We start from the raw sequence: 24,002 nt of genomic DNA, 5'->3' as shown, positions 1-24,002 counted from the left end.
TGTTAATATGTTTCGAATAAAGGACGTTTAGCTCGGTCACCCCACTAGCAGTGCCTACACCTCCTACGCAATCCAACCCACCAACCTGAATTTAAAACAATAAAAGTCGCTAGATGACTTAGGTATTAGACTAGTTAATTATTATTTGTAAAAAGGTTGATAGATTTTATCACAAGGGAACATGTCTAAATTATGTTCGCTATTTTGTCTATTTTTGGTTTTTGACTAATAAGCCGAATGAGCTAGATATATTCAGTAAATGATATTAAAATAAAAGTAATTATTATTTCAAAATTCTGCAAACAATTATTTTAACTAGTTGCTTGTAAGCTTTCCTATGAATAAAATATAATACTACTAATAATAATAAAATTATGAATGAACAATCTTGTCCCAGGACCAGTGATCTTCTATTTTGGAATAAATAAACTGGTCCAAGCAATTTATAAACTTCTAAACCACCCTTATTTCCGAGGCTGTATTATATCAGTCATCTAGCTGTCTGCTACTGCAGCCTCAAAAAAACTTGTAGCCAAAATTGTGTAGGCCTTTTTACTAGACACGACGGCAACATGGCTACGGCTCAGATATCTAAAAAGCGAAAGGTTAGTTACTAAGTTTTGAATATTTATTTTTGTTTAACTACTTTTAGAAAAATATTAGCTTTTAGGTAAAGTATAATTAATGTTATTAGTATTGCAACGTTTTTATTTGGTTTTCTGTTTGAAATTGGCTGTGATGTACTGGATATTTAATATCGTTGAAATTCAGCGAGATTTTGGTCAATTTCTTTCCCAGTTCATTTGGTACTTGTATTATTTTTTCTTAGGGTAATTAAATTATAGTTTCTCGAATTATTTCTAGTTCGTCGCTGATGGAGTTTTCAAAGCAGAATTGAATGAATTTCTGAGGCGCGAGTTGGCAGAAGATGGCTACAGTGGTGTTGAAGTTAGAGTAACCCCAAGCAGAACCGAAATTATCATTTTGGCAACAAGGACTCAAAATGTTTTGGGTGAGAAAGGAAGGAGAATAAGAGAACTAACATCTGTTGTCCAAAAGAGGTTCACATTCCCCGAAGGAACTGTTGAGGTATATTTAAATTATGTAGATCATATAAATATGGTAATAATGATAATGTTATAGAAACGAGTTAACGCTTGAGGCAGGCGGCTTCCAACCTCTGCTCCCTTTTTTGACATCATCGACTGCTCTCGTGGGAGTGAGAGATGGGGCTAAAGTTTTTTATTTACAGCAAATGAGAATTAGTGAAGTGAATGCGTTTTGAAAATTGCCAATTTCAATGCATTTTTGTAACTAGTTTAATGGAAGTTCTATACTTTTTCCCTCGAGATAGAGCAGGACATGTGAAATCAAAATGTATGTTTGGTGTGTACTAAGTAGTAATACTGAAAATGAAATTTGTAGTGGTAGTAGGTTACATGACGTAGAAATAAGTGTGTAGACTATACTTAACTCTTACAAATAAGGGACTTGGGTGTTAACTGAATAGGTAAATGATATGTACCTCAAAGAACTTCGTTTTCCTCGTTTTGAGCACTTTGAACACGTTATGCACGTGCGGTTTTCTGAGCATTGACATTTAGCTGGAATTTTTTTTTAATTTCCGCAAATGGTTATTAATGAAGTTAACGTGTGTTGAAAATCTACAATTTCAAAGCATTTGCGAGCGGAAGAAAAGTAATTTTTTATTGAAAGAAAATTTTTGGCCAAGGAATTAATGCACAACAGTGACAAAAAAACATCTCAACTTGTGAAATCGAAAACAGAATATTGGCGCCACCCCAACCCCATTCTTGCTATCACGATGGGCCGTCTGTAACGCGACCTAGAGGACAGAACCTAGCCATAACGCATCAAGTAATGTCCATTCCTGATAAAGTTTTCAAGTGCTCAATATGAGGAAAACGAAAAGTTCCCGATAACTCTTTCAAGTGCTCAATACGTGGAAAACGAAAATAATTAATTCATGTTCAATTCTTCACATTGACCCAAATAATTAATTGGTGTTCAAATAGTATAGACCAAAATGAAATTTTGTTTTAGTGTGTCCTACTCTATCTCGGGGGGGGGCAGAAGTATAGAACAGCTAATGAAATCTCAAACTCCCCATAACTTTTTATTTACATGTTTGCGGATAATAATTAATACACCATTAAATTCGGGGTAAAAAATGCTATCAATAAATCGTAAAAAAAAACTAAAAATAATAGGGGGGCTATTCTTCACATTGGCCAAATTTGGAATGCGCAGAAGCAAATTTTGTCTCGTTTTCTTCTGATTCAAAATAATAAGCCTTTAAAACAGAAGTATTTTGTAGCTTATGAAAGTTAGTTCGTGTTTTTAACAATAATATAATGCTGAAAAATAAGAATTGCTGCTTTAAAGACTGCTGAAATGATTCAAGATTAGTGCAACTAGTTTATATGAAAGTTATGTCAGGAGACAAATTGTTTCTTGAACAAGCTTCTAGCCATTGTTAGCAGGGGTTTAATTGTGTTTTTGGCTTTGGAAACGAATGAATAAAACAAACAGTTTTCCTATACATTATAAAACTTGTTATGTTATGCTTTGGATAAGAGGCGTATATGCCACCATTCCTGAGCATTATTTTGCTAACAGTGGTGTGCACAACTTCTAGCTGAAACATGTAATGAATTTGGAAATAATGTTGGAGAACTGTGTCGTATACATCTCTTAGCCCAAACATATAATGTAACCAAAGAATTTAGACCCCAGGAATCCAAAGAAAAACCGTTAATACCTCGCCTCTCGAGTTGACGGGAGAGCTTCCGGCTAGGCGAATCAATAGAACCAGAAATAAGCCCGTCAACCTAGGTTTGCCTTTGGAGGCTAGAGACAAGCATATTATACTAGATAGAGCTGCAGTTTCCATTCCTGGGGTCTAAATTCTTTGATGTAACAATAATAAGTTTTATTGTGGATAAGAAAACTTTTTTCTAATCATTCCTTAATCATATAAAACCCTTTTTTTTAATGGTTTAGTGCGATGGTTCCCAATTTTTTGCTGCTATGGAACCCTAATTATCCACCTAATTCTGGCAGAACCTCAACTAATTTTTTTACTTACATCTTAAAAGACTTGACACCAACAAAGATAGCTGCGCTGTGAATTCTTGGAACACCTTTTGTGAACTGCTTAGTGAGCAAGGGGGATTGTAAATGAGGTTCTTAGAATGATTTCATACCCCAAAACAAATCAATCACTGAGCATGTCAAAAACCGCTAAGGATTTATAAGAGAACTTAGGGAAATGGATCATATTTAATCGCTGGTATTAGGTGAAAACTATTCATAAGTCCTAAACCTTTCAAAGAACTGATTTGGACTGGGCTATGACATCTTCAAAACGCCCTGGACAGTTCAGAACTTGTACAAATAAATTAAATTCCATCTTAAAAGAATGTGTTGACTAAATTAAAAAACTATTGTAGAGTAATTTAAGAGAGCTCAGCCTTGGTATCTGGATTTTACCTGCTTTCGGAAAGGTCAGAGAACTGGTTCCCACAAGTGAATAGTTTGAGTTAGTGGTGTAACCTATCTAACAGCCTAAGGAAAAAATAATAGTTTGCGCCAAGACTCATCGAACGGTTCTGGACTCAAGACTAGTTTTCACCTGTTGTTAGTGTCCAAACTTAATTTTAAGATTTTTTGGAAAGCAAGCTCTAGATTTACACTAATTTGCTATACTGCGAAAAAGGTTACAAAATTTTGTCTATGGTACAGTTAAAATTGTGAAAGCAATGTATTTCTATGTTCGTATGATTCTTTGTTATAAGCTTTTATTTTGCTATTTTAACAGTTGTATGCTGAGAAGGTTGCAGCTCGTGGTCTTTGTGCTATTGCCCAGTGTGAATCACTTAGATATAAATTAATTGGTGGATTGGCAGTAAGGAGGTATGTATTCTAAATTTTTTTAATTGAGGCTAAAATTTAAATTACTCTAAAAGTTTAATTATTTTTGTTTGGTTTACTTTAAATTAGAAATGCGACAGAACATTTTTATATATTAATAAGTTCGTTAAATTTATGATTTAATTTCAACTACACTAACCTTAGAGAGGAGTTGTATAATTAAAAATAACTTGGACAGTGTTAATTTGCTAATGACTTTACTTCAATTTCTTTTATCCCAACATCCAAAGTCCGTAGGAGTATAACAAAAAGTTTTGCAGTTAATACTTTGGGCATGTGTTATTCCACTCCAAAATAGTGATTCCCTTAGTCAGATAAATTCAACTTGTCCTCTAGAGATAAACCCAACTTATGGATGTTTAAATGATTACAAACATTCCATGCCAAAAATAAAAACCGTTCCTTGATTTTATCACTTGTAAAGGATATAGCACTTCTTCTATGCGATTGGCTTTTGCAGATTTTTTCAAATTGAAACAAGTTGTTAAGCCATTTTAACCTAGCTTCTACAGTTTGTCCAGTATCAGCGGTTAAAAGTGGAAAAAACTTAATATAGTCTATTTGTTAAAAGAAGTCATGGCCCATTGGTTAGTGTTCTATGTTCGCGCGTCGCTAGTCAGGGCTAACTATCAATAGCTTTCTTGCCAAGATTTTTTTACACCTCTACTTAATTATTTATTTTCTTGCAACTTTTTTTGTAAATGGAATTATTTATTATTCAGATTATATGAGCAATAATAAAGTAAAACAACATAACATAAAATAAATACTTAAGAAATCAGAATCATTAACAGTTTCGTTGAATCCCACATTCTTTATGGGAAAGAAAGTCCCACCACAACAGATCAAACACTTATTTATTGATTTTAGTCACACAGTCATCTAAAGTCACGGTCGCATGACAGTTAAACTCAATATTTAACTATTTACTGAGTTTGTTCATCATGCGATCAGAATGAAACCAAAATCCGACACTCTGTTTTGGGAAGCACCACGAATCTAAGCAAGAAAACTATTGATAATGATCTCTGACTAGCGAACGTAGAACGCTGATGGGCCGTGACTTTTGACCTCTGATACTGGACAAACTATAGGAGCTAGGAAAAATGGCAAAGGAAAATTTTGCTTAACAACATTTTTCATTTTGAAAAAAATTTAAAGCAAATCCCATAGAAGAGCGATGTCCTTTGATAAAAAGTTATTTTTCAATTTGAGTAATGTTAGCGACAAATTAATTTAATTTAAAAAAAATTGTGCTTCTTAATAGCTTTGTATGTTTATTTATGTCCATTTTCTTCATGCAGCAGCGTGATGCATACTTCATACCTTAGTTGAACTGCTCTGCATGTTATTTAAATCAGTTTATCATTGTTTTCTACGTGTGTTATCTCATAAAATTTCTGTGTAGGAAATATTATAACAAGCATATTTAAAGGTACAAAAACAAGTTAGAATGAGGCATAACTTCTGGTTTAGTTAAGACCAACAAAGTGGTAACCCATCTCAGTCCAAATTTTATTTATTCATGTGGCACATAACCATTAAATACATCTGCTTGCTAAGCGAAAGCGTTAAAAGAAATTGCTTTATAGATTAAATGGGACAGCTAGATTTAAATCCGCTTAAGGTTGAATTTTACTAGGAAAATTTAGAACTTTTGGTGTAACATGTAATTATATCTGATCTATATTATTAGGGCTTGTTATGGTGTTCTACGTTTTATCATGGAAAGTGGAGCAAAGGGTTGCGAGGTTGTTGTGAGTGGCAAGCTAAGAGGACAGAGAGCCAAGTCTATGAAGTTTGTTGATGGTCTTATGATCCACAGTGGAGAGCCAACTAACGATTATGTAGACACTGCTGTGAGGCATGTGCTCCTTAGACAAGGTATTAAATAGTTTTTAATATTTAAATTAATCCAAAAGTATCCTTTAGGTACTTAATAAGTTATTGAGTATCATTTTCTGCGTCTATATGTATAGAAATCTTGTTAAAAATCAGGGTTTGACTGGTATTTGTACCTTAATTAATTCTTTTTCTTAACTTTACATTGTTTTCTTACTGACCTAATTAGATTGATTTATATCCAATTGAAATTAAAGACTTACAACACTAAACATTAAATTTGGTTTTTTAAAGGTGTATTGGGTATCAAAGTTAAAATCATGTTACCGTTTGATCCCAATGGAAAGGCGGGACCCAAAAAGCCATTACCAGATAATGTTAACATTATCGAACCCAAGGAAGAAGAACAACCACTGGCTCCCTACAGCGAAGCTAAAGGTGAAAAAACTGCTCCTAAAGTTACACCACCACTTGTTCAGTAACTTGTATTTGGAAAATAAAAGACTTTGAAGGAAAAATCAATTTTGGTTTACTAATATCTGTTTGAGATTCCCCAAATTTGTTTGCTTTTTGTCACCCCTATTTTAACCAGTAGTATCACTTCTGGTGCACGGCTTGCCACCCCTTTCAATAATAATAATACACCCCTATCAAAACATTTCTGTTAACAAATGGGCTATGTGGGAGGCTGCCCCACATAGATATGCCACTGAAGGAAGGCTAAGCATTAATATGATTTAGCTTATACAGATTAAAATCTGCAAACAATATTAGAGCATTCTGACATTAGTCTATTAGCAATTTTGCCATCTTTCACTGTTTTGTTGAAACTGCAGTTAATTAGATTTACTAAAATCTAAATTGTTTAATTAACTGATAATGCCTAATTTTATTCTTATCACTTATTCTGTATAGACTCCTTACGTTTCTTTTTGTGACTCCCAATTTTTCACATAGCTGCTACAAATAGAAGCACATTTTTAGGTCAGTGAAATGCAAAGCAAGGGGCCATACCTAAAAGTTAGAATATTCTGGGCCAACCCACCTTTTATTTTGCTATCTTATGTCTATAAATAATGACAGTTACTTGGAATCCTTTAATCATTGAAGGAGGGAACACTCTGAAATTGTGCAGAGGGGGAAGGAATGGGAAAAGCAGCCTGTAACTGTAGTCGTTACATATTTATCCTGTGCCTGGCCACTTGCAATTACTTTTAACACTGGTATGTGAACAAACTTCAAAGAATAGTAGTTGAATAAGACGGCAAATGAACTAAAGTTACTAGTACACTTTACTTGCAGTTAGCTGGTAGGAGCTGTAATACTGAATGTTTTGTATTTCCTCAATGTGCCTTATGGAAGCAAAAAATACTTATAGTAATGTAATTTTTATGATTTACATTAACTTGGTTTTAAAAACTAAAACAGTATTTCCCAAGTTTTATGGGGGGTTTTTCATCGGGAAGGCACAATTAATACTGATTTTTAATTTCAAAAGTAGTTTAAGGTAAATTTCTTACTAATATACTGTGGGGATTAAGTTTAACATTTCCATAGTAAATTTCCTGTATAAACCATATTTAATCAGTAAAAATACAATATATCTGGTGCATTGTAAATAAAATCCAGATTTGTGCACATATCACATTTTTTACAAAATTATTTCATTTTTGTAACTTTGGCCCAAATCTTTGTGTGGCAAAACAATGGAGTTTAAAATAACAACTTCTGATGGCACTTGAACATTGCAACCTATGAAAAATGCAGAATATTTATTAGTTTAATTATATGTATGCCCAAAAAGGTGGTAAACCGCTGGGAGTCTTACTGAGATACCATACCAGTACTCCATTATAATTGCTAAAAACAACCAGGGAAAAAATTCCTGTGGGGGCCTGGGCCATTATTTTTTTATACAAAAACTCATACTTAAAACTTAAAGAAAATGAACATTTCTAAATCTTCATAACTATTTTGTTTAAAAAGTGTTCTTATCCGTCAATGAATTCATTTGAACAAAATTTAAGTAGAAAGGCTAGATCCTTAAGCTTTTCTTGGCCACATTTGTTAAGAAGGTATTTTAAACTATCTCTCATAACTTAATGGGTAAAACAGAGTATTCAAAGAGGCAATTTTCTGTTTGGACGAATCTATCGAAATCAATTTTATGCTTATTTCATCTTAATGCTACTTGCATCTTCAATATCAAAATAACTTCTGTTAAATTTCTGACCCAGATAAAGGCAGTGAGATTAGAAATTTTTCCCCAATTGCTATTTATTCTCAATTTATTTTCAGTGGTGGCTCGAGTCCCAGAGGAATCACCACCACTGATTAAGTAAAATATTCAGTTTAAATGTCAACAGAAAATCATTAAAAACACCTTAAAAAGTATTTAAAATACAAAATGCTTCAGTTTTTATCTTATAAAGGTTAGAAATGGGAAAAACTGGTCAAGAGAAGTCAACTATGGCGATGATGATTACAAAGTTGACTGCAGTTATTTCCTTCAAAACCTTCGTGTATAGCAACATGAGTTTAAATTAAGCACCATTTTATTCTAACATCATAAACACAAACTATATCAGAAGTAAATGAACCACTGTTTCCAGATAACAATTCATATACGTAATATTCCATATTGTTTTCAACCTATATCTTCCCCCTAGAGAGAAATCTTAACTAATATTTCCTCTACTCTTGGTAAGAGCTGGTATGCCAGCATTGGAATTGGACACTCCCCATTAGGAAAAAACACTTAATAATTTCAGTGTAATAAACCTTTTAACTATGGTTAAAGAGAGTCTCTACGTACTACATAACTCTTGAAGTGCTATATTTATTAATATTGGTTACGATGTGGGGCAATCTCCCCCCTAACTACACCATTTAAACCCTATCTCAGGGCCGTCTTTAGATGATTGGGGGCCCCAGGGCAAAGTGATAAGCGGGGCCCCTAATAATTCCAGACAATTTCTTAACCTCCAATGCGAAGCTCATCGTTGCCCTAATTTACAAATATTGGTTCAAATAAAAAATATCACGAAAAGACATGTTTTAGATAGTTAAATAATTTTAATAATTTGCCTTACAAAAGTTGAAAATGGGGCCCTCCAGAATCTTGGGGCCCTAGGGCAGTGCCCTATTTGCCCAATGGGAAAGACGGCACTGCCCTATCTTATAAATTACCACTTTCCATAATTTGACTACTTCTTAGTCGGGGTGGTCTCCTAGTTTTAGTTATACCAAAAAAAACTGGTGCATTTATGGTATATCTAAAGCAAATAAATACTGATGTGTAGCATTATTATGTAATATTAATTTTTCTTAACTACCGCTGATTAAGGGGTAACAAAAACCAAAGGGGAAAACTGTGGCAGAACCTGCACTGTAACAGTGAATCTAGTACTGTGGGCATTGTACGTTAACACCACAGGCAGAATTTTTAAAGAGATCATAACACATTTTGTGGTTTGAGCAGATTCTTCCACCTAGGAGCAACAAACACAGCACCCCCCACAAGGAGAATGCAACCCATCAAAAGTTATGCATTTTCTTGTCTACATTTTTCATAGGTTCAATGCTTTAGAGCCCGCTGCAGTTGGAAGGGGAAAATTAGGAAATTGTCTTCCCCTTTTCCATAAAACGTTCAGTGAAAAGGTTCGTCCAATGAAATTTGTATACAACGCTATGTTACTGTGTTTAAAGGCTAGCTGTGTTCTCCTTGTGTTTGTTGCCCCTAGCTGGCACTTAGGGTTTGATCCTCTATAAAAGAGCTGGCCTATTAACCAAATATTCTTAAATTTTAAATGAACTTAAACATAGCAAACCTAAAATTGTTATGGAAGGATTTAGGCGACCCTGTGAATTAAAAAGAGGCACATTTTCCATTTTGGTAAAGGGTTTGTTGGGATTAGGATCGCAGGGAGTGCCTTCAACTCTAGCCCAACTTCCAATTGTGCTGTTCCAACCAATTATACTATGCAGAATAAGAGCATGATCCTAGAAGAAAGAGGGTTTTGAGATAGGTATTAGCAGAAATTTATATATGTATTCACTTCGAATGACTAAGGCTCTATTGCTACGCTGTGTACCAGGTTTGGTAAGAACCAGCCAGACTGGTTTAAGCCAGCTTTAACCACCGAAAAAAATCCATGGTTAAAACCACTTTTTAAATAAAAAAATTATTGAGAAACTAATTAGAAATATTGAAAAAAACTAAAACTTAACCTTCACTTTTTGTCGTAAGTAATGAGAGTTAGATATAAGCAATTAGGGTATAAAAGCCGGTTAATACGTCTGCTATACCTCACAATGTAAAGGTACTGTAATGAGGGCTAGATATAAGCAATTTGAGCATTTTTTGTTAATGGATTTAACGGGTTTAAGCCACCGGGTACAGCCGGTTTTAACTATACTGCATTTTTAAAAAAGCCAGTTATTTGCCAACCCTGCTGTGTATACACATATAATTTTCTTGTAGCAGTCTGCTTCCTAGAGTAAAATATAGCATTCCATTCCTTCAAAGTTCAAGAGCCCAACACTTTTTATTTATACTGAACTATATTAATAATAATAATATCTTAAGAGTAAATTATTTTTATGTACAGACATATAACCTTTTGAAAAAATGAGGTAAATATCTATTTAATGTGCAAACTCTCCAAAAGAGAGATTTTACATAACTAATGGCCCTAAACTGAAATTTGGTTTAGAAAAAAAAACAGTAATCCATGCTAAATTCTTTCATAAACACATAAAAATTGTTTATCATAAAGAAGCAGACTGACGAAGTTTTGGAGGAGATTCAAAATCTACTTAAATTATAACATACCTGTATTACCGCATTTCCCAAAATTATTGATTCTCTTATCCTGACACCTGCACCAATTGTAACTCCAGTACTGATGCTTACGTTAGGACCTAACTAAATAATAGTAAAAGTTGAAAACTTTTCTATAACTTTTTTATTTATACCCTCAGATCACATGTTGGCTAACATTTAAAATGCAACTCAAGTGGTGAGAAAAATTTTCCCAGGTAGCACCTTCAGTTACAGGTTACTTTCCCCATGAATATTCTACACAATGTGACTATCGAAATGCACCAACATATAGCGTATAGAAAACTATTACTTCACAATGTTACGAAATACTTCATTAATTTTATTCTAACAAAAACCAAAATCTCTAGTTCAATAAAGTAATATATATAGGCTTTAAATGAGAGCCAATTTCATAGCAGACCTTTGAATCAAACTCTTTATTATCAAGTCATTAATCTTGCTTTTCGCAATAGAAATGCATCAATCAAGCAATTTTTTCTCTAATTTACCTCATTGCCGAAAAAACTTCTAAAAGAACATATTTAAAACACTTGTTTGAAACATTGTTTGAAACTTGCCAACCCTGCCTTAAAACCTTACCCCACAAAAGAGTGGACCCTTAGTGGCTTTGGCATATCAATTTCTCCCACCAACTATATTTCGCCCCTCTCTGTGCCCAGTCACTTGCATTTCAAGTAATCTGAGTGCATATTAACTGGAAATTGCATATAATTTTGGTCATTACCACTGCCGTTGGATCAACAGTTGCTGTCGGATGAATAAAGACATCCCCAATTATGGTTAGCCCTTTTTCTGAGTGTTTGGCTAGTCTTTCAGGATGGTGTTGCTGATATAGCTCCAAGTAATGCCTATTAGCATAAATGGCAGACCTAAATAAATGTACATTATTAATAACTATTTAAGTAAAACTGTGTAATTACCATACTCAATACAATAATAATCAGCTAGCCTAACAGCCAAGGCATCACCTTAGGCCTAAGACATCAAGCAACTTTTAAAGCTATTAGTTCAAGTGGCTGGGTTACACTGCGTAGGAGGGTGGTTGCAAGCCATTCATGCCACTCGAGCCCACAGCTCCCTACACTAACTATTACCGTTAACCTCTATAAGGGCAGCTGTCTGAGTCTCTTTTTTCGGATCAGATGTTTGAAAAATGCATACCATTGGAATTAGTGTGTATAGGGAGCCAGCAGAGTAGTAATAGTATGTCACATTATTTAAAAATATGTGGTATGTTTTTTACCAAAATTAAAAATATCTTTGACTGTTTACACCATTTTGAGGGAGCTTTGTAGTGTAGTTGTGTTAAGAGCATTTCAAAAAAATTAAGACATTTTTTCCCAAGAATATCTAGGAATAGGACGAATGAGTCACTCTCACTCTAAGTTTAGCATATGAATTGCAGCTGCCAGCTTAACAGACATTTACATTTGATTGGTATCAGTGATGAACCAATTTGTAGAGCCTGTTTCCCCTGTCAATACTAATACCAATCAAAGACTAAATTTAATGAGAATATCATCTGTGTTAAAAAACTTAAGTGAGAAAAATCTCTTAAAGGTACAGTTTAGTGTAAAAATTTGGAGCAAACAATTTGAAAAAGTGTTAACTTTTAGTTCCATTGTAAATAAAGAGTTTTGCTATTAATTTATTATATGCATTTTAAGGGGAAACCCTATGAATGTGACACTTTTTATTTGAACACTTCTAAACATGTGAAAACTAATTTACTTTGCGGTGGAGATATGAAATAATTAAAATTTGATGTTCGGTACTGTTCAGGATATTATTAAACTGATTGAAAAATCATCAATCTGTACAGCGTCAAGCTAAGGGAAAATTATTATCTAGCCTGAAACATAGCGCTATCACCATCTAGCGGATTTTTACTGTACTAAACATTTGTAGGATTTTCCATTAAACAATAAGAGGTAATTGTAATTTTAAACAATTCTATACTAAATTGAGTAGAAAATAATCAAATCATATCTGCTAACACCCACTAAAACTTATTGTTTAACATAACTAGCATAAATCTTAAATTTGGTGGTTAAAATGTAAAATTCGTTTGACCCACAGTAAATAAATATAATCAGCTAAGCTAATACCGAAGGAACCACACAGGCCTAAGTCAACTAGTGACTTGTGAAGTCAATTCCCAGTGGCCAGGTATGTAAGTTCAAACTCCCTTTCAGAGAACCATTTTAAAAGTTTAAAAAATAAATAAAATAATGAGAACAATAAGTTCAAAGCAGTATCTATAAAAAAAATTAAATATACCCAGCAGTTTTAATTTGACTCCACCATCTTGTAGTTTGGTACACATAAAGTAGCTTGGAACCAGCCAGAGGCATCATCAGATCTTGCTCAAAACGTATCTCATCTTTATTAATTGTGTCTTGTGTGAAATCCTCACTTCAAAATAAAAAAAGTAACTGGTAAATACATTACTAAAACTTGACACAAATAGTTCGATTTCCATTGATACAATATAAAATGTTCTAAAACAGTGATATTTAAGTGCCACAGAATTGTTCTAAAAAGTCATGCCAGATTTGAGATAGCTTTGTTATGTGACTCAAAAAATCTTGATTATTTAGCCCCACTCCCAAAATTCAAACATTCTGTAGCCCCTTAAGCTTACTGCTATATGTTCAGTAACGCTCAACAGTTGGATACCATTTTACGTTTACTGTTGTCAGATGTTGTTTAACTCTTTATGCTTGTTGTAAATTTTGTAAAATATCTTCGGTCACCACATCTGCAGCTAGCCTTGCTCCGTGCTGGGCCGTCAGGTGACCATCGAACAATGAAATAATCTGCTCCTTCAGCCGATGACTTCATTAATTAAACGTTTTTAACGTTACTTTAAATCCAGATACGCTAAAAATCGTAAAGTAGAGTAAACGGTCTCAACTTTGAGTTTGTTGAGGGTTGCTGAACACTACCATGGCATCATTATATGCCTTGAGTTAAAATCCTAATTGAAAAATTAACTACTTAAATTTAGTTATAAGTATATTATCATAAGCAACATAATAATAAAGATATAACTAAACATGAAAACTGTCAAAAATGGTCATTTGACATTGTCTTCTAAAATCTTAAAGCTCTTCATTTAAGTTCTCTATTTTACAATTAACACTTAAGGAATCATGTCCGTTCCCCTTTCAAATTTAAACTAGAACATGTGGTTGATGTTTAAAGCAAGTGCTGATATTACATCAAAAAACCCCATAATGTTTCACCTTCTATCATAGTACAGCGCAAAATATTTTATCACCCTACAAAAAGCTCATGAAATTAATCAGTTTAACTATAGTTGAGATTTAGTCATAACTCATTAAAAAATACTTTATCTACTAAAATGTAGGTTGTTTAATTTATTTTTGTTAGTCAAATAATGTTTATAATAATTTACGAAATAAAATTTGACACTAAATTGTGGAGGGACTAGGATTTGAATAGCAATGTCATATGCCCCGTTGCAAATATATGGCAGTTATTTAGTCTGTTCATAAGCTTTGGTAACCGCAACTAATTGAATCAGCTAAAAAAAAATCCATCTATTGTACCATCCAGATACTACACCAGAGTTGCAAATTTCTTTAAATATTGAAATCTGTTTTTGTTTAACTTACTTAAAGCTGTTATCTTGTTTTCTTTTAAAAATAGTTGCAAGTGCAGAAAATATTTCCAAAGAACAGATATAAACGCCACAGTTGATAATGTTGCTTACAAAAGTCGAGGGCTTTTCCACATAATGCTCCACCTATAAAAAAATTACCTATATTATATTAGTTGTTTTAAAATATTATATAAAAATAAATTTATACGAAAAATGTGAAATAGAAAACTGGAATTGTTAAGGCTTTTGGTAAAAGTGACATAATTACCACAAGTCTGCCAGTTATTATACTTCCCATTAGGCATATTTACTGAATGATACTATCCTGATAGAGAGCATAAAAGGCTAGACTAGGATGAAGGATGCTCCCACTTTAATAATAATAACACTAATAAACTAGGCTAATACCCAAGGTACCTTAGGCCCGAGTCAGCTAGCGACTTTGAATGCCTTTAAATCAGGTGGCTGGGTTTGTTCTTTCGTGTTTTGCATTCTAAAACAGTTCCATTGAAATACACTTATTGGTAATTATATCTCTTTTGCTATTGGGTAGCGTCTTCATGTCTGACAAGGTACAAAAAATTTTGCCTTTGTCATAATCACATTAATGATGTTCAGGTAGGTTTTTTCCTCCACAGAAACAACTTATCACCAAAATGGTGGTCATGGCCAAAGCTACAAAATGATATTAGGTTTGCTTCTGTTATGTACAAACAGACAACAGAAGCGGTTTTTGTTTTAAAATTAATTTCAAACCAATATTTGATTCACCATTTTATCAATCAGTTCAACTAAATTTAGAGATGCTACGACTATCACATTGTCATATGTATATTCGTTGGTAGTAGAATTTGTTAATCACTTAAATTGGTGCAAATCAGTATAGGTAATATATTAAAAAAAAGTATGACATTTCCAATTGTTTTAATGCTAATTTTCTTACCAAACCTTTTGACACTGACACTTTCACCCAACTCCGACTTCGACTTGTAACCAAATTTTTTATTACATTTTCCTCCTTGGTAGTAGTATATTATATTTTCAGCATATTTAAACTCCAGGCGGCTTAGCTCATAACTTAACCTTGATTGCACAATAGCTTTGAAAATCAGTTTGATGATAATTTTCACTAATTGGCATACTTATGTTATTATACAGGGTGTAAACAAGAAAATATCCAGTGCTAATAAGTGAAAATTTAATTTTAGTACGGATTTGAAACTTTCAGGTCACGTAGCTCGATCGCACAGGGAGACATTTGAAACAGAAAATTTTATGACCTTGAACCACATCTTCAAGGTCATTTATAATTTATCTCAAGAACCATAACAAGTTGAGGAACTTTAGACAAAACAAGAAGGTTGTGATGAAAATAATGTACCAGAGACCAGGTTAAAGGGGTTAATAACTCAAAAAGTACTCATGGTAGAGCATCAAAATTTGCAAAACATTCTCATCTGGTAGGGGTCTTAACAATTTACAAATTTAGATGACCTACAACTCATGTTTCAAGGTCATTATAAGTTTATCTCGAGAACTAATGATTTAGAGAAATGGTTTCAATTTAAAAAGGGTGCAAATTAAATTTTAAGTCTAAACTTTTCAAATTGGAACCATTTCTCTAATTCCATTGGCTCTCGAGATAAACTTTGAATGACTTGAACCATGAGTTCAAGGCAGTGTTTCTTTCAGAAAATTTTCTTCTGGTTCTAGAATGAGTACATTTAGTTATTCGCTCCTCAAACTGGTCTCTAGTAACATTATTTTCATCACAACCTTAAAACTTGTTTTGACTAAAGTTCCTCGACTTGTTATTGGCCAAATTAGGTTTCATCAAAGCTATTTAGACCTAAAATGTGACGGGGAACACTTTTCTAATGGAAACCAACTTTATATCTTTAATGGTTTAATAAATTTTGAATGATCTTGAAAACATGGTTCAAGGTCATAAAAATTTTCTGTTGTCAATTTACCTCCTGCTTATTCTATGTGTCTGCAAAATTTCAAATTCATAGCTAAAACACATTTTGAGTTATTAGCACTGGATCATTTTTACCTCTCCGAGACGACTATGTCCCCTAGGAGGGGTTATACCATCACCGTGTCTGTGGGTGTGTGGGTCTGGGCTGCGAACGCGTTCGCATTTTTTGAGCAAAGTGTAATAGCTGCATTCACAGTTTCTTGGAATCACTGCGTTCGCATTTTCTTGGAATTAGGGAAAAGGTTTTTCCAAAAGAGCCCTCTTTTAGTTATTGGGTGTAGTATAATTTTCTTTTGCGAATTGTGATTTTACGTGATGAATTTTTGACTTATGGGACGGACTGAGTGCGGAGGGTTACGGTAAACGTCTCAAGGTCCAAATGGCAGCGTTTCCACCAAATGTTCACAGTATAGGTCTTTTAATCAATTTGAGCTAGTATCAGGCGGGATTTGAACCCGAGCCCACCTGCATAACAAGCAGGTGTTCTACCACAGAACCACCGACGCTAACTACAGTACTCAGTTATTAAATTATTTAACTATAACAAACGTGAATGTTACGTAATGCGTTATTATTAAAATTTGCAATAGTATGTTGTTTAGCCTTCACTATTCAGTTAAGGGTTTTTTTGTGTGCGTTATAAGCTGGGAATTGTTAACGGTAAGGTGTTTTTGGTTTTTTCTATTACAATTTTCATTACCATGGGTATATGGATTGACATTTTCTGGATATCAAAGTATTTGAATTACCTTGTTGTTTGATTGGGTTATTATTATATATTTTTATGGCATATTTCTGCTAATACAATGTTTATTACTGTGGGAATTTAGATTGACTTTTTCTTGATTTTCTTAAGTATTTAATTAACTTGTTAATTGGTTGGGTTTATATTTTTTCAATTGGTTATTTTTTTTGTTTGTTGATAATGTGGGGGAGAATTAATGTCTACGATTTTTAATTTGCATTGATTTTTATCGGCTTTGTTGGGTTGACTTCATGAGCCCACGCAGTTTTTATTAGTGCTTTCCCTTAGTTTTGGTTTTTGCTTTAACTTTTTTTTTATATACATTTGGTTGGTTTTTGTCTACAAAATAGTATATTTTACATTTCGTGAGCATTCTAATAATTTTAAATTTTGTATTTTCTATTTCTCATTTTGTCAACTTAATAACGTTTTGGGTCTAAAGTTGGTTTTTTGTTCTATTGATATTGGAAATTTGTTTAAGGCAATAACATTTGTAATATTTATTATAATTATAATAAAAAATATTCTACTGGTTGCGATAGTACTGGGATTAAGTTTTTTTGGTGGATGCTTTGAATATGGTGAAATATCGTTTTGTGCCGCGTCCAGTAGTTAATACGCCCAAGGGCAAATTCTTCCGAGGAGAGGTACATTTTGGCAAGCTTGCCAACTTGTTTGGTTTACATCCTGTATTATGTATACGAGCAGCATTCTATCTACATTACTAGTTTTTATTTTACATGCAAAATAACTGGTTATAAATCATCCTGTTAAATCAGGAAATATACAAACCTCATGTGTTTCTTTATTTCCAACTATACAACCATAGTTTAGAGACTGTTGCCGTGTAGCCTGGAATAAATAAAAATATTTTAATTGCTGCAACTACATAAAAATATTTAAGAGTCAGTGGCATGCAGTAGCTTAAAGAAACCCAAAAAAAATCCTTGAGGTGATTGACATAGTTTTCAAATAAGACCAAATAGGAATTAGAATAAATACATAATTCAATCAGATTCAACAAGTAGTTTGTGAATAACATCTGCCAAAAATTATTAGCTTTCATTAGTTTTGAATTTGAAGGGTTTTTTTGGCATAATTTGTTAATATTTAAAAAATTCAGCCAGGGTTTCCGCGATTCTTCTTTGAATTAGAATGTTTTTTGGCATAATTTGTGAATATTTAAAAAATTCAGTTAGGGTTTCCTCGATTCTTCTTTGAATTTGAAGGCTTTTTTGGCATAATTAGTGAATATTTAAAATATTCAGTTAGGGTTTCCTGGATTCTTCTTTGAATTTGAAGGCTTTTTTGGCATAATTTGTGAATATTTAAAAAAATTCAACAGAATATTTCAAAATGATTTTTTTTTATTTGTAGATCTTTATTATTTGATTCAAGTTTTAACCTAGACCCTGTACTTAGTCTGATTAAATAAGGGAGATTCATTAATATTGGTAGTGGGAAACCTCTGCCTTAATATAGGATTTGAAAGTAATCTTTGGTAGAAGAAAAAATTTGGTTATTCCAGGGGAGGGGGATGCTATAAGGTGGTGTTTGTATTGATCGCCTTTGTTGTCTGATGCGGACATCTGAAAAAGGATGTCATATAATTGACTTCCAGTTAATGGCAATATTCTGAATTGAATTCATTACTATTAGATAGCAAGTAAATAGTGGTCTACTGCTTGCCTCAACTTAACACCAGATTTGTCTAAGAAACTTGAAAATTTAACTAGAAATCAATTGATATAGTAAAGAGGTAACAATTAAACCAGTCAGCTCACTCAAAACTCTATTTCCTCTTTGATTAAAGAGGGGTGCTTTGTATTATAGATTTAGCTGTTATTCAAAATAGTTATTGAAATAAAAGGATTTTTTCTTTCTTTAGGCCTAATTTATAGTCTCTCAGTTTGTCATTTTATCAAAAAGTATGCTTGAACAACTCAAATCTACCCAAAATTGCAATAAAAACAGAATCAGGTCTTTCATATTTAAAATATGGTTAAGTTGAGATCAACTCTCATCAAGGTTATGAAACTATGAAATGCGCTAAAAAATGTGGTTAAACAAGTAGGGTGATGTTTTACATTTTTAAACTACCACATACCACTACAAAGAATTGAAAACAGAACCTCAGTGCCCAATACAGTAACCAATTTGTTTTTTCCCAAGTTCCTCCAAAACTGTAACATTTCTGTCAATGGAAAATCGCCACAAACGTCGCCATTTATTAAAAAGAAGGCTTCCGGGTCACCACTTCTTATCAGGTCTCGAAAATGATAAATACCACCAGCTGTTCCAAGAGAAGCATATTCCTGAAGATACCTTCATAAGAGAATATCCTTATTAAAGAGCATCGAAAGTGTTACTTGGGAATGGAGAAACTACGAGGCAGAATCTGTTTAAAGTGCACCATGAGTAGATTATACTTTTGTCATAGCCAACACCATGGATGGACCAACTTTAAAACTAAATTCTACCTCCATTTTTCCCTTTACCCAAACCCCACTTTTATCTGCCATTTAAAGGATTACATGTAAGGGGACAGAGCCCCATGCTCCCTCAGCCTCACTAATGGCGTTTTCCATTGGGACTGCTCCGAGCGTGATCTGGATTTGCCTTCTACGTCATCGCTCTACCACGGAGAGCTCCGCTAGGTGCTCGGAGGACTAGATTTCCAGCCCTCCCAATGGAATACAAATTTTTCTCGGAGTCACTTTGCTTAAAAATTGCTCTTATTTGGTTGCCCCGTCCCTCGAGTTGGGGCAGTTCGGATCAATCCGCGAGGGAGCAACAGTGCCAATGGAAGACGTGCCTCCTTTTTGGAGTTGCCCTTTTTGTCCCAATGGAACACGTTTTAAATTTAAGAGCGCTCCAGGAGCGCTCAGAGGACTCCAATGGAAAACGCCATTAGAAAAGTTTAGGAGGCTGGTGGATCTCTTTAAGACCAAACCCCTAGCAACCGAAACCTCTAATCCAAAATAATTTCCACTACCTTATACTTATGCTGTATTCCTTCATCATGGTGGATATAAATTTAGTGAGGGCATCATCAGCTTGTTGAAAACCAATCATCAAAATTTCTTTTAAATTTGGAACTTTACAACATGCTTCAATAAGGTGTTGAACCATAGGGGCTCCAGCTACTGGAAATAGAGCTTTGGGGACATCGAAGGATAAAGGCCTGAAACGAGTTCCTATAATATAATAAAACATAATTAACAAAAAGGTATTTTAAGGAGTATTTATTATATTTAGTACCTTTAAGAGGGCCTCCAATCAAAATAACAGCTTTTAACATTATACTCTATTCCTTTTTGGAAAGATGACGTTTACTTTTAATTCAGACAACAGAGCAGACCACTTTTTTAACTTCACGGCCACAGACTGACAGCGTTGCCAAGTCTCGAAATTCGCCGGACTCCGGAGTCCTGTAATCCCAGGCGTCCGGGAGGCAGAGTTTGTGGATGGCCGTCCGCCCCTGTCCCCAGGTATCCCCCCGTTGGCGTGGCCGTTACACATATCTCGCCCTGATTAATTAGATGGTGTCTTCGCCGGGCTCGCGGTCTTCTCAGACTCAACAAAGATAATATAATGTTACCCCTGTGGAGCCATATGGCGAGAAAAAAAAGTTTTTTGGTTTATATTTTTTTGTATTTTTAAAAATCATTCGTTTTGTGTATCCCATAATCCAAAAGCGACATAAGATAATCCTATATACGATAATTTCCCATGGTATACATTAAGTTTAATCAAAAATCCCCAATTGATAAAAAGCCTTTAATACACTTAATTAACCCCTACGATACTTGGCATGTCAAGCGTGGTATGGTTGGAAAGCCCCAGAAAAATCCCAGAAGATAAATATAATTTTAAAATTCTAAATATCAAAATTAAATTAAAAAACCCATAAAACTGAAACCCATAATTTAGCGAATCTATTCTATTCATTATCCCACCTTAGTTTTACTTTCCCCCTGTAGACAATCCGGCGCTCGGAAAATAGAAAATCCACCCAGAAGGTCAGATTGCACCATGAGGCGACAATTTCAAACAAGAAAGAGCGTCTGTATTCCCCCCCCCCTTTCCACACAAACTATGTAGCGGCCGACCTAACCCCTGCCTTACAGTGTGAAAGGTCATACTTGGCTCTGGAAAAATCCCTCAAACTTAGTTGCCAAGGACGAAAACTAGAAAGTCATCCAAAGGGGTAGAAACAGTGACCCCTCCGAAAGAAAATAGCGCCGCCCTCCAAACTCCAGAGAAAGTATAACTGCAAGTAAAAACCACTACACTTCCGACACCCGACTTCCCCCCCCCCCCCTAGACGGAAGAACAACAAAACCAGAGAACGCAAAGGAAACAGCAGACTTTGACAGGAAGAGTTCGAACAGAATCGGAACTAGGAGAGATCCCCAACCCAGTCCGGGCTTAGGCCGCAATATCCCAAGAACGTAGTCCCCGATGTCCCAATAAAAGATGCATAATGCACAAATTTAACGGTCAAACCAAAAGAGGCGAAATGCCCATCGCATTTAATTTCGAATGAATCCCTAAATCCAAGAACGTTTTTCCCGTGATGGAAAAACTATCAGCAGATCGAGTCAACTAAAGGCACCTGTAATATCCCCTATAATTATAACCAATATACATGTATATAGCAGCATTATGTCAGACATTTGAAAATTGGCGCGCTCGCTAATAAAGAACGTAGATTTTTACGGGCGCGCGGTTTAAAATTATAAAAGGATAGTCGTTATTAAAGAATCAAACTATACGGGTGCGATTTATTCCAAGGCCGAGAAGGCTGTCAGCTCGAAACAAAACTTGTCAATGGTGCGGAAAACTGGGTAACATAGAACACATGTGTAAATCGAAAGCGAACGAGATTGGAATGAACTCAGCAACGGCTATTATAGTAGAACCTCCAGCCGATTCTGAACCAGACGCGATCATAAAACCAGAAAATGAAGCGTATTATATTTGTACACTAATTTCAGACTATGAGCCATCAATTAACAGCTCTAACCAAGTTCACAATCTACCATCTCAACCGCAAAACAAAATGATGAAAATATTCAACATTGTCGGCTTAGAGATACCTGCTCTCAAAGACTCTGGCGCGTGTCTAAATATTCTAGATTTCAGTACATTCTCTAAGATTGTACCCAGCCCCAAACTTGAAAAGACAACCGTAAGAGTTTTCCCCTACGCCTCCAACGAGCCTCTGCCATTAATCGGGAAATTTACAACGACTTTAATATCCAACAACCAGTCTTTTCACGAAACATTTCACGTACTACACCACAGCAAGACAGCGTACAACATAATTGGTGCTCCAACATTGGAAAAATTAAATTTGTTACCAACGATCTCAACGATTAACATTGCTTCAGAAACCAAAATGCCAGACGGTAAACAAGACGACACTCTAGGAAAATATCAACATCTCTTCGAAGGTATCGGCAAGTTGCGTAATTTCCAAGCTCATATACACGTTAACTACGCGATGCCACCGATCGCGATACACCACCAGAGAATACCTTTTCACTTACGCCCACAAGTGAAAACGGAACTAGAACATCTGATAGACCACGACATTATAGAACCGGCAACTGGACCAACTACGTGGCTATCACCATTAGTTATAGTACCGAAACCAAATACACAAGGTCAGATACGTCTCTGCGTGGATATGCGATAACCTAATAGAGCAATACTTCGTGAGCGGCACACTGCACCAAAGGTGGAAGATATAATATACGCGATGAACGGAATGAAAGTGTTTAGCCGCTTAGACCTAAATAAAGGCTACCACCAACTTGAACTCGACGAAGTATCTCGAAACATTACCACCTTTTCGACCCACATTGGTCCATTTAGATATAAACGGCTAAATTTTGGAGTGAACAGTGCAGCCGAAATTTTTCAAAAAGCAATTGAAAATGTCATAAGCGGGATCTCCAACGTCATAAACACCAGCGACGACATCCTAATAGGAGGATCAGACATAGCCGACCACGATACAAAACTTGAAGCGACATTACAACGCCTGAGTGACAGCGGACTCACCCTAAATAAAGAAAAATGCGCATTTCAAAAGAAATCACTCACTTTCTACGGACACATATTTTCGAACGAAGGTGTAAAACCCGACCCAAAAATAGTTGAAGCTTTAAAATCCCTACCAGCTCCAAAGAACCAACACGAAATTCGAAGTTTCCTTGGCCTAGCTAATTATTGCGCGCGCTTTATACCAATTTTTTCCACTATCACGGAACCTCTAAGAAATTTAACAAAAAAGAACATTGAATGGATTTGGTCAAAGGCTCACGACAAAGCTATACAGAATATAAAGGACAATTTGAAATCCGCTACTACATTACATTATTTTGACCCTAACAAAATCACAATTGTACACGTTGACGCGAGTCCGTTCGGTATCGGCGCCATGCTTACTCAGTTGGACCATTTGGGACAGGAGGCCATTGTCGCATTTTCAAGCAGAACACTCAGCACGACAGAAAAGAAATACTCTCAGATTGAAAGAGAAGCCCTCGCGATAGTATTTGTATGCGAACACTACCACCTATTTGTATCTGGTTCCAAATTCATCGTACTTACGGATCACAAACCTCTCGTCACACTGTTCAACAACCCCAGATCACTAACATCCATACGAATTCAACGCTGGATTTTGAGACTTCAACAATACGATTTCGAAGTTCAATTCCAACCGTAGAAAGATAACCCCGTCGATTATCTATCGAGACATCCAAATTACCAATTGGGAGATAACCAAATGGATGAACTACGGATAGCTGCGATTACGGAACCATTCCTAGAAGTTATAACCCTGGAGGAAGTGGAAACAGAAACGCTTAACGACAAAGTTTTACATCTTGTGCGGGAGGCTATTCGTGACGAAAGGAAATGGGCAGCATCCAACCTCGAAGGAAACGTTGGGAATCCTACAAGAAAGTAAGAAATGAAATAACCGAAATCG

General features: G+C 34.8%; 2 protein-coding genes across 2 annotated transcripts; one reads left to right on the top strand and one right to left on the bottom strand.

Moving 5' to 3' along the window:
- The first annotated feature begins 488 nt into the window (after nucleotides 1–488).
- On the top strand, nucleotides 489–6,318 carry RpS3 (ribosomal protein S3). Its single transcript, XM_090166420.1, has 5 exons — nucleotides 489–605; nucleotides 865–1,089; nucleotides 3,842–3,936; nucleotides 5,651–5,838; nucleotides 6,091–6,318. The coding sequence occupies exons 1-5, from the start codon at nucleotides 573–575 to the stop codon at nucleotides 6,276–6,278; spliced, it is 729 nt and encodes a 242-aa protein (XP_090022546.1). The 5' UTR covers nucleotides 489–572; the 3' UTR covers nucleotides 6,279–6,318.
- A 1,046-nt stretch (nucleotides 6,319–7,364) lies between these two features.
- Nucleotides 7,365–20,378, bottom strand: Gmppa (GDP-mannose pyrophosphorylase A). The gene is made up of 10 exons (XM_090166419.1): nucleotides 20,258–20,378; nucleotides 19,992–20,193; nucleotides 19,129–19,321; nucleotides 17,789–17,848; nucleotides 14,284–14,414; nucleotides 12,923–13,057; nucleotides 11,367–11,511; nucleotides 10,631–10,723; nucleotides 9,627–9,798; nucleotides 7,365–7,548 (listed from the first exon to the last, which is right to left on the bottom strand). The coding sequence occupies exons 1-10, from the start codon at nucleotides 20,295–20,297 to the stop codon at nucleotides 7,448–7,450; spliced, it is 1,272 nt and encodes a 423-aa protein (XP_090022545.1). The 5' UTR covers nucleotides 20,298–20,378; the 3' UTR covers nucleotides 7,365–7,447.
- Nucleotides 20,379–24,002: the final 3,624 nt, after the last annotated feature.

Source organism: Leiobunum rupestre, chromosome 2, assembly GCF_980474605.1.
Source record: "Leiobunum rupestre chromosome 2, qqLeiRupe1.1.hap1, whole genome shotgun sequence".
Taxonomy (NCBI): Eukaryota; Metazoa; Arthropoda; class Arachnida; order Opiliones; family Sclerosomatidae; genus Leiobunum; species Leiobunum rupestre.
The sequence above is the reverse complement of the archived record's forward strand: the minus strand, read 5'-3'. Positions and strand labels throughout refer to the sequence as shown.

Coding starts and splice junctions, on each gene's coding strand:
- RpS3 (XM_090166420.1), top strand. CDS start 573: ATGGCTACGGCTCAGATATCTAAAAAGCGAAAG. Junction 1,090..3,841: donor TCCCCGAAGGAACTGTTGAG/GTATATTTAAAT, acceptor CTATTTTAACAG/TTGTATGCTGAGAAGGTTGC. Junction 3,937..5,650: donor GGTGGATTGGCAGTAAGGAG/GTATGTATTCTA, acceptor CTATATTATTAG/GGCTTGTTATGGTGTTCTAC.
- Gmppa (XM_090166419.1), bottom strand. CDS start 20,297: ATGTTAAAAGCTGTTATTTTGATTGGAGGCCCTCTTAAAG. Junction 14,415..17,788: donor GAAATAAAGAAACACATGAG/GTTTGTATATTT, acceptor ATTTTTTTATAG/GTGGAGCATTATGTGGAAAA. Junction 10,724..11,366: donor CTGTTGATCCAACGGCAGTG/GTAATGACCAAA, acceptor ACTATTATTTAG/TTAGGTCCTAACGTAAGCAT.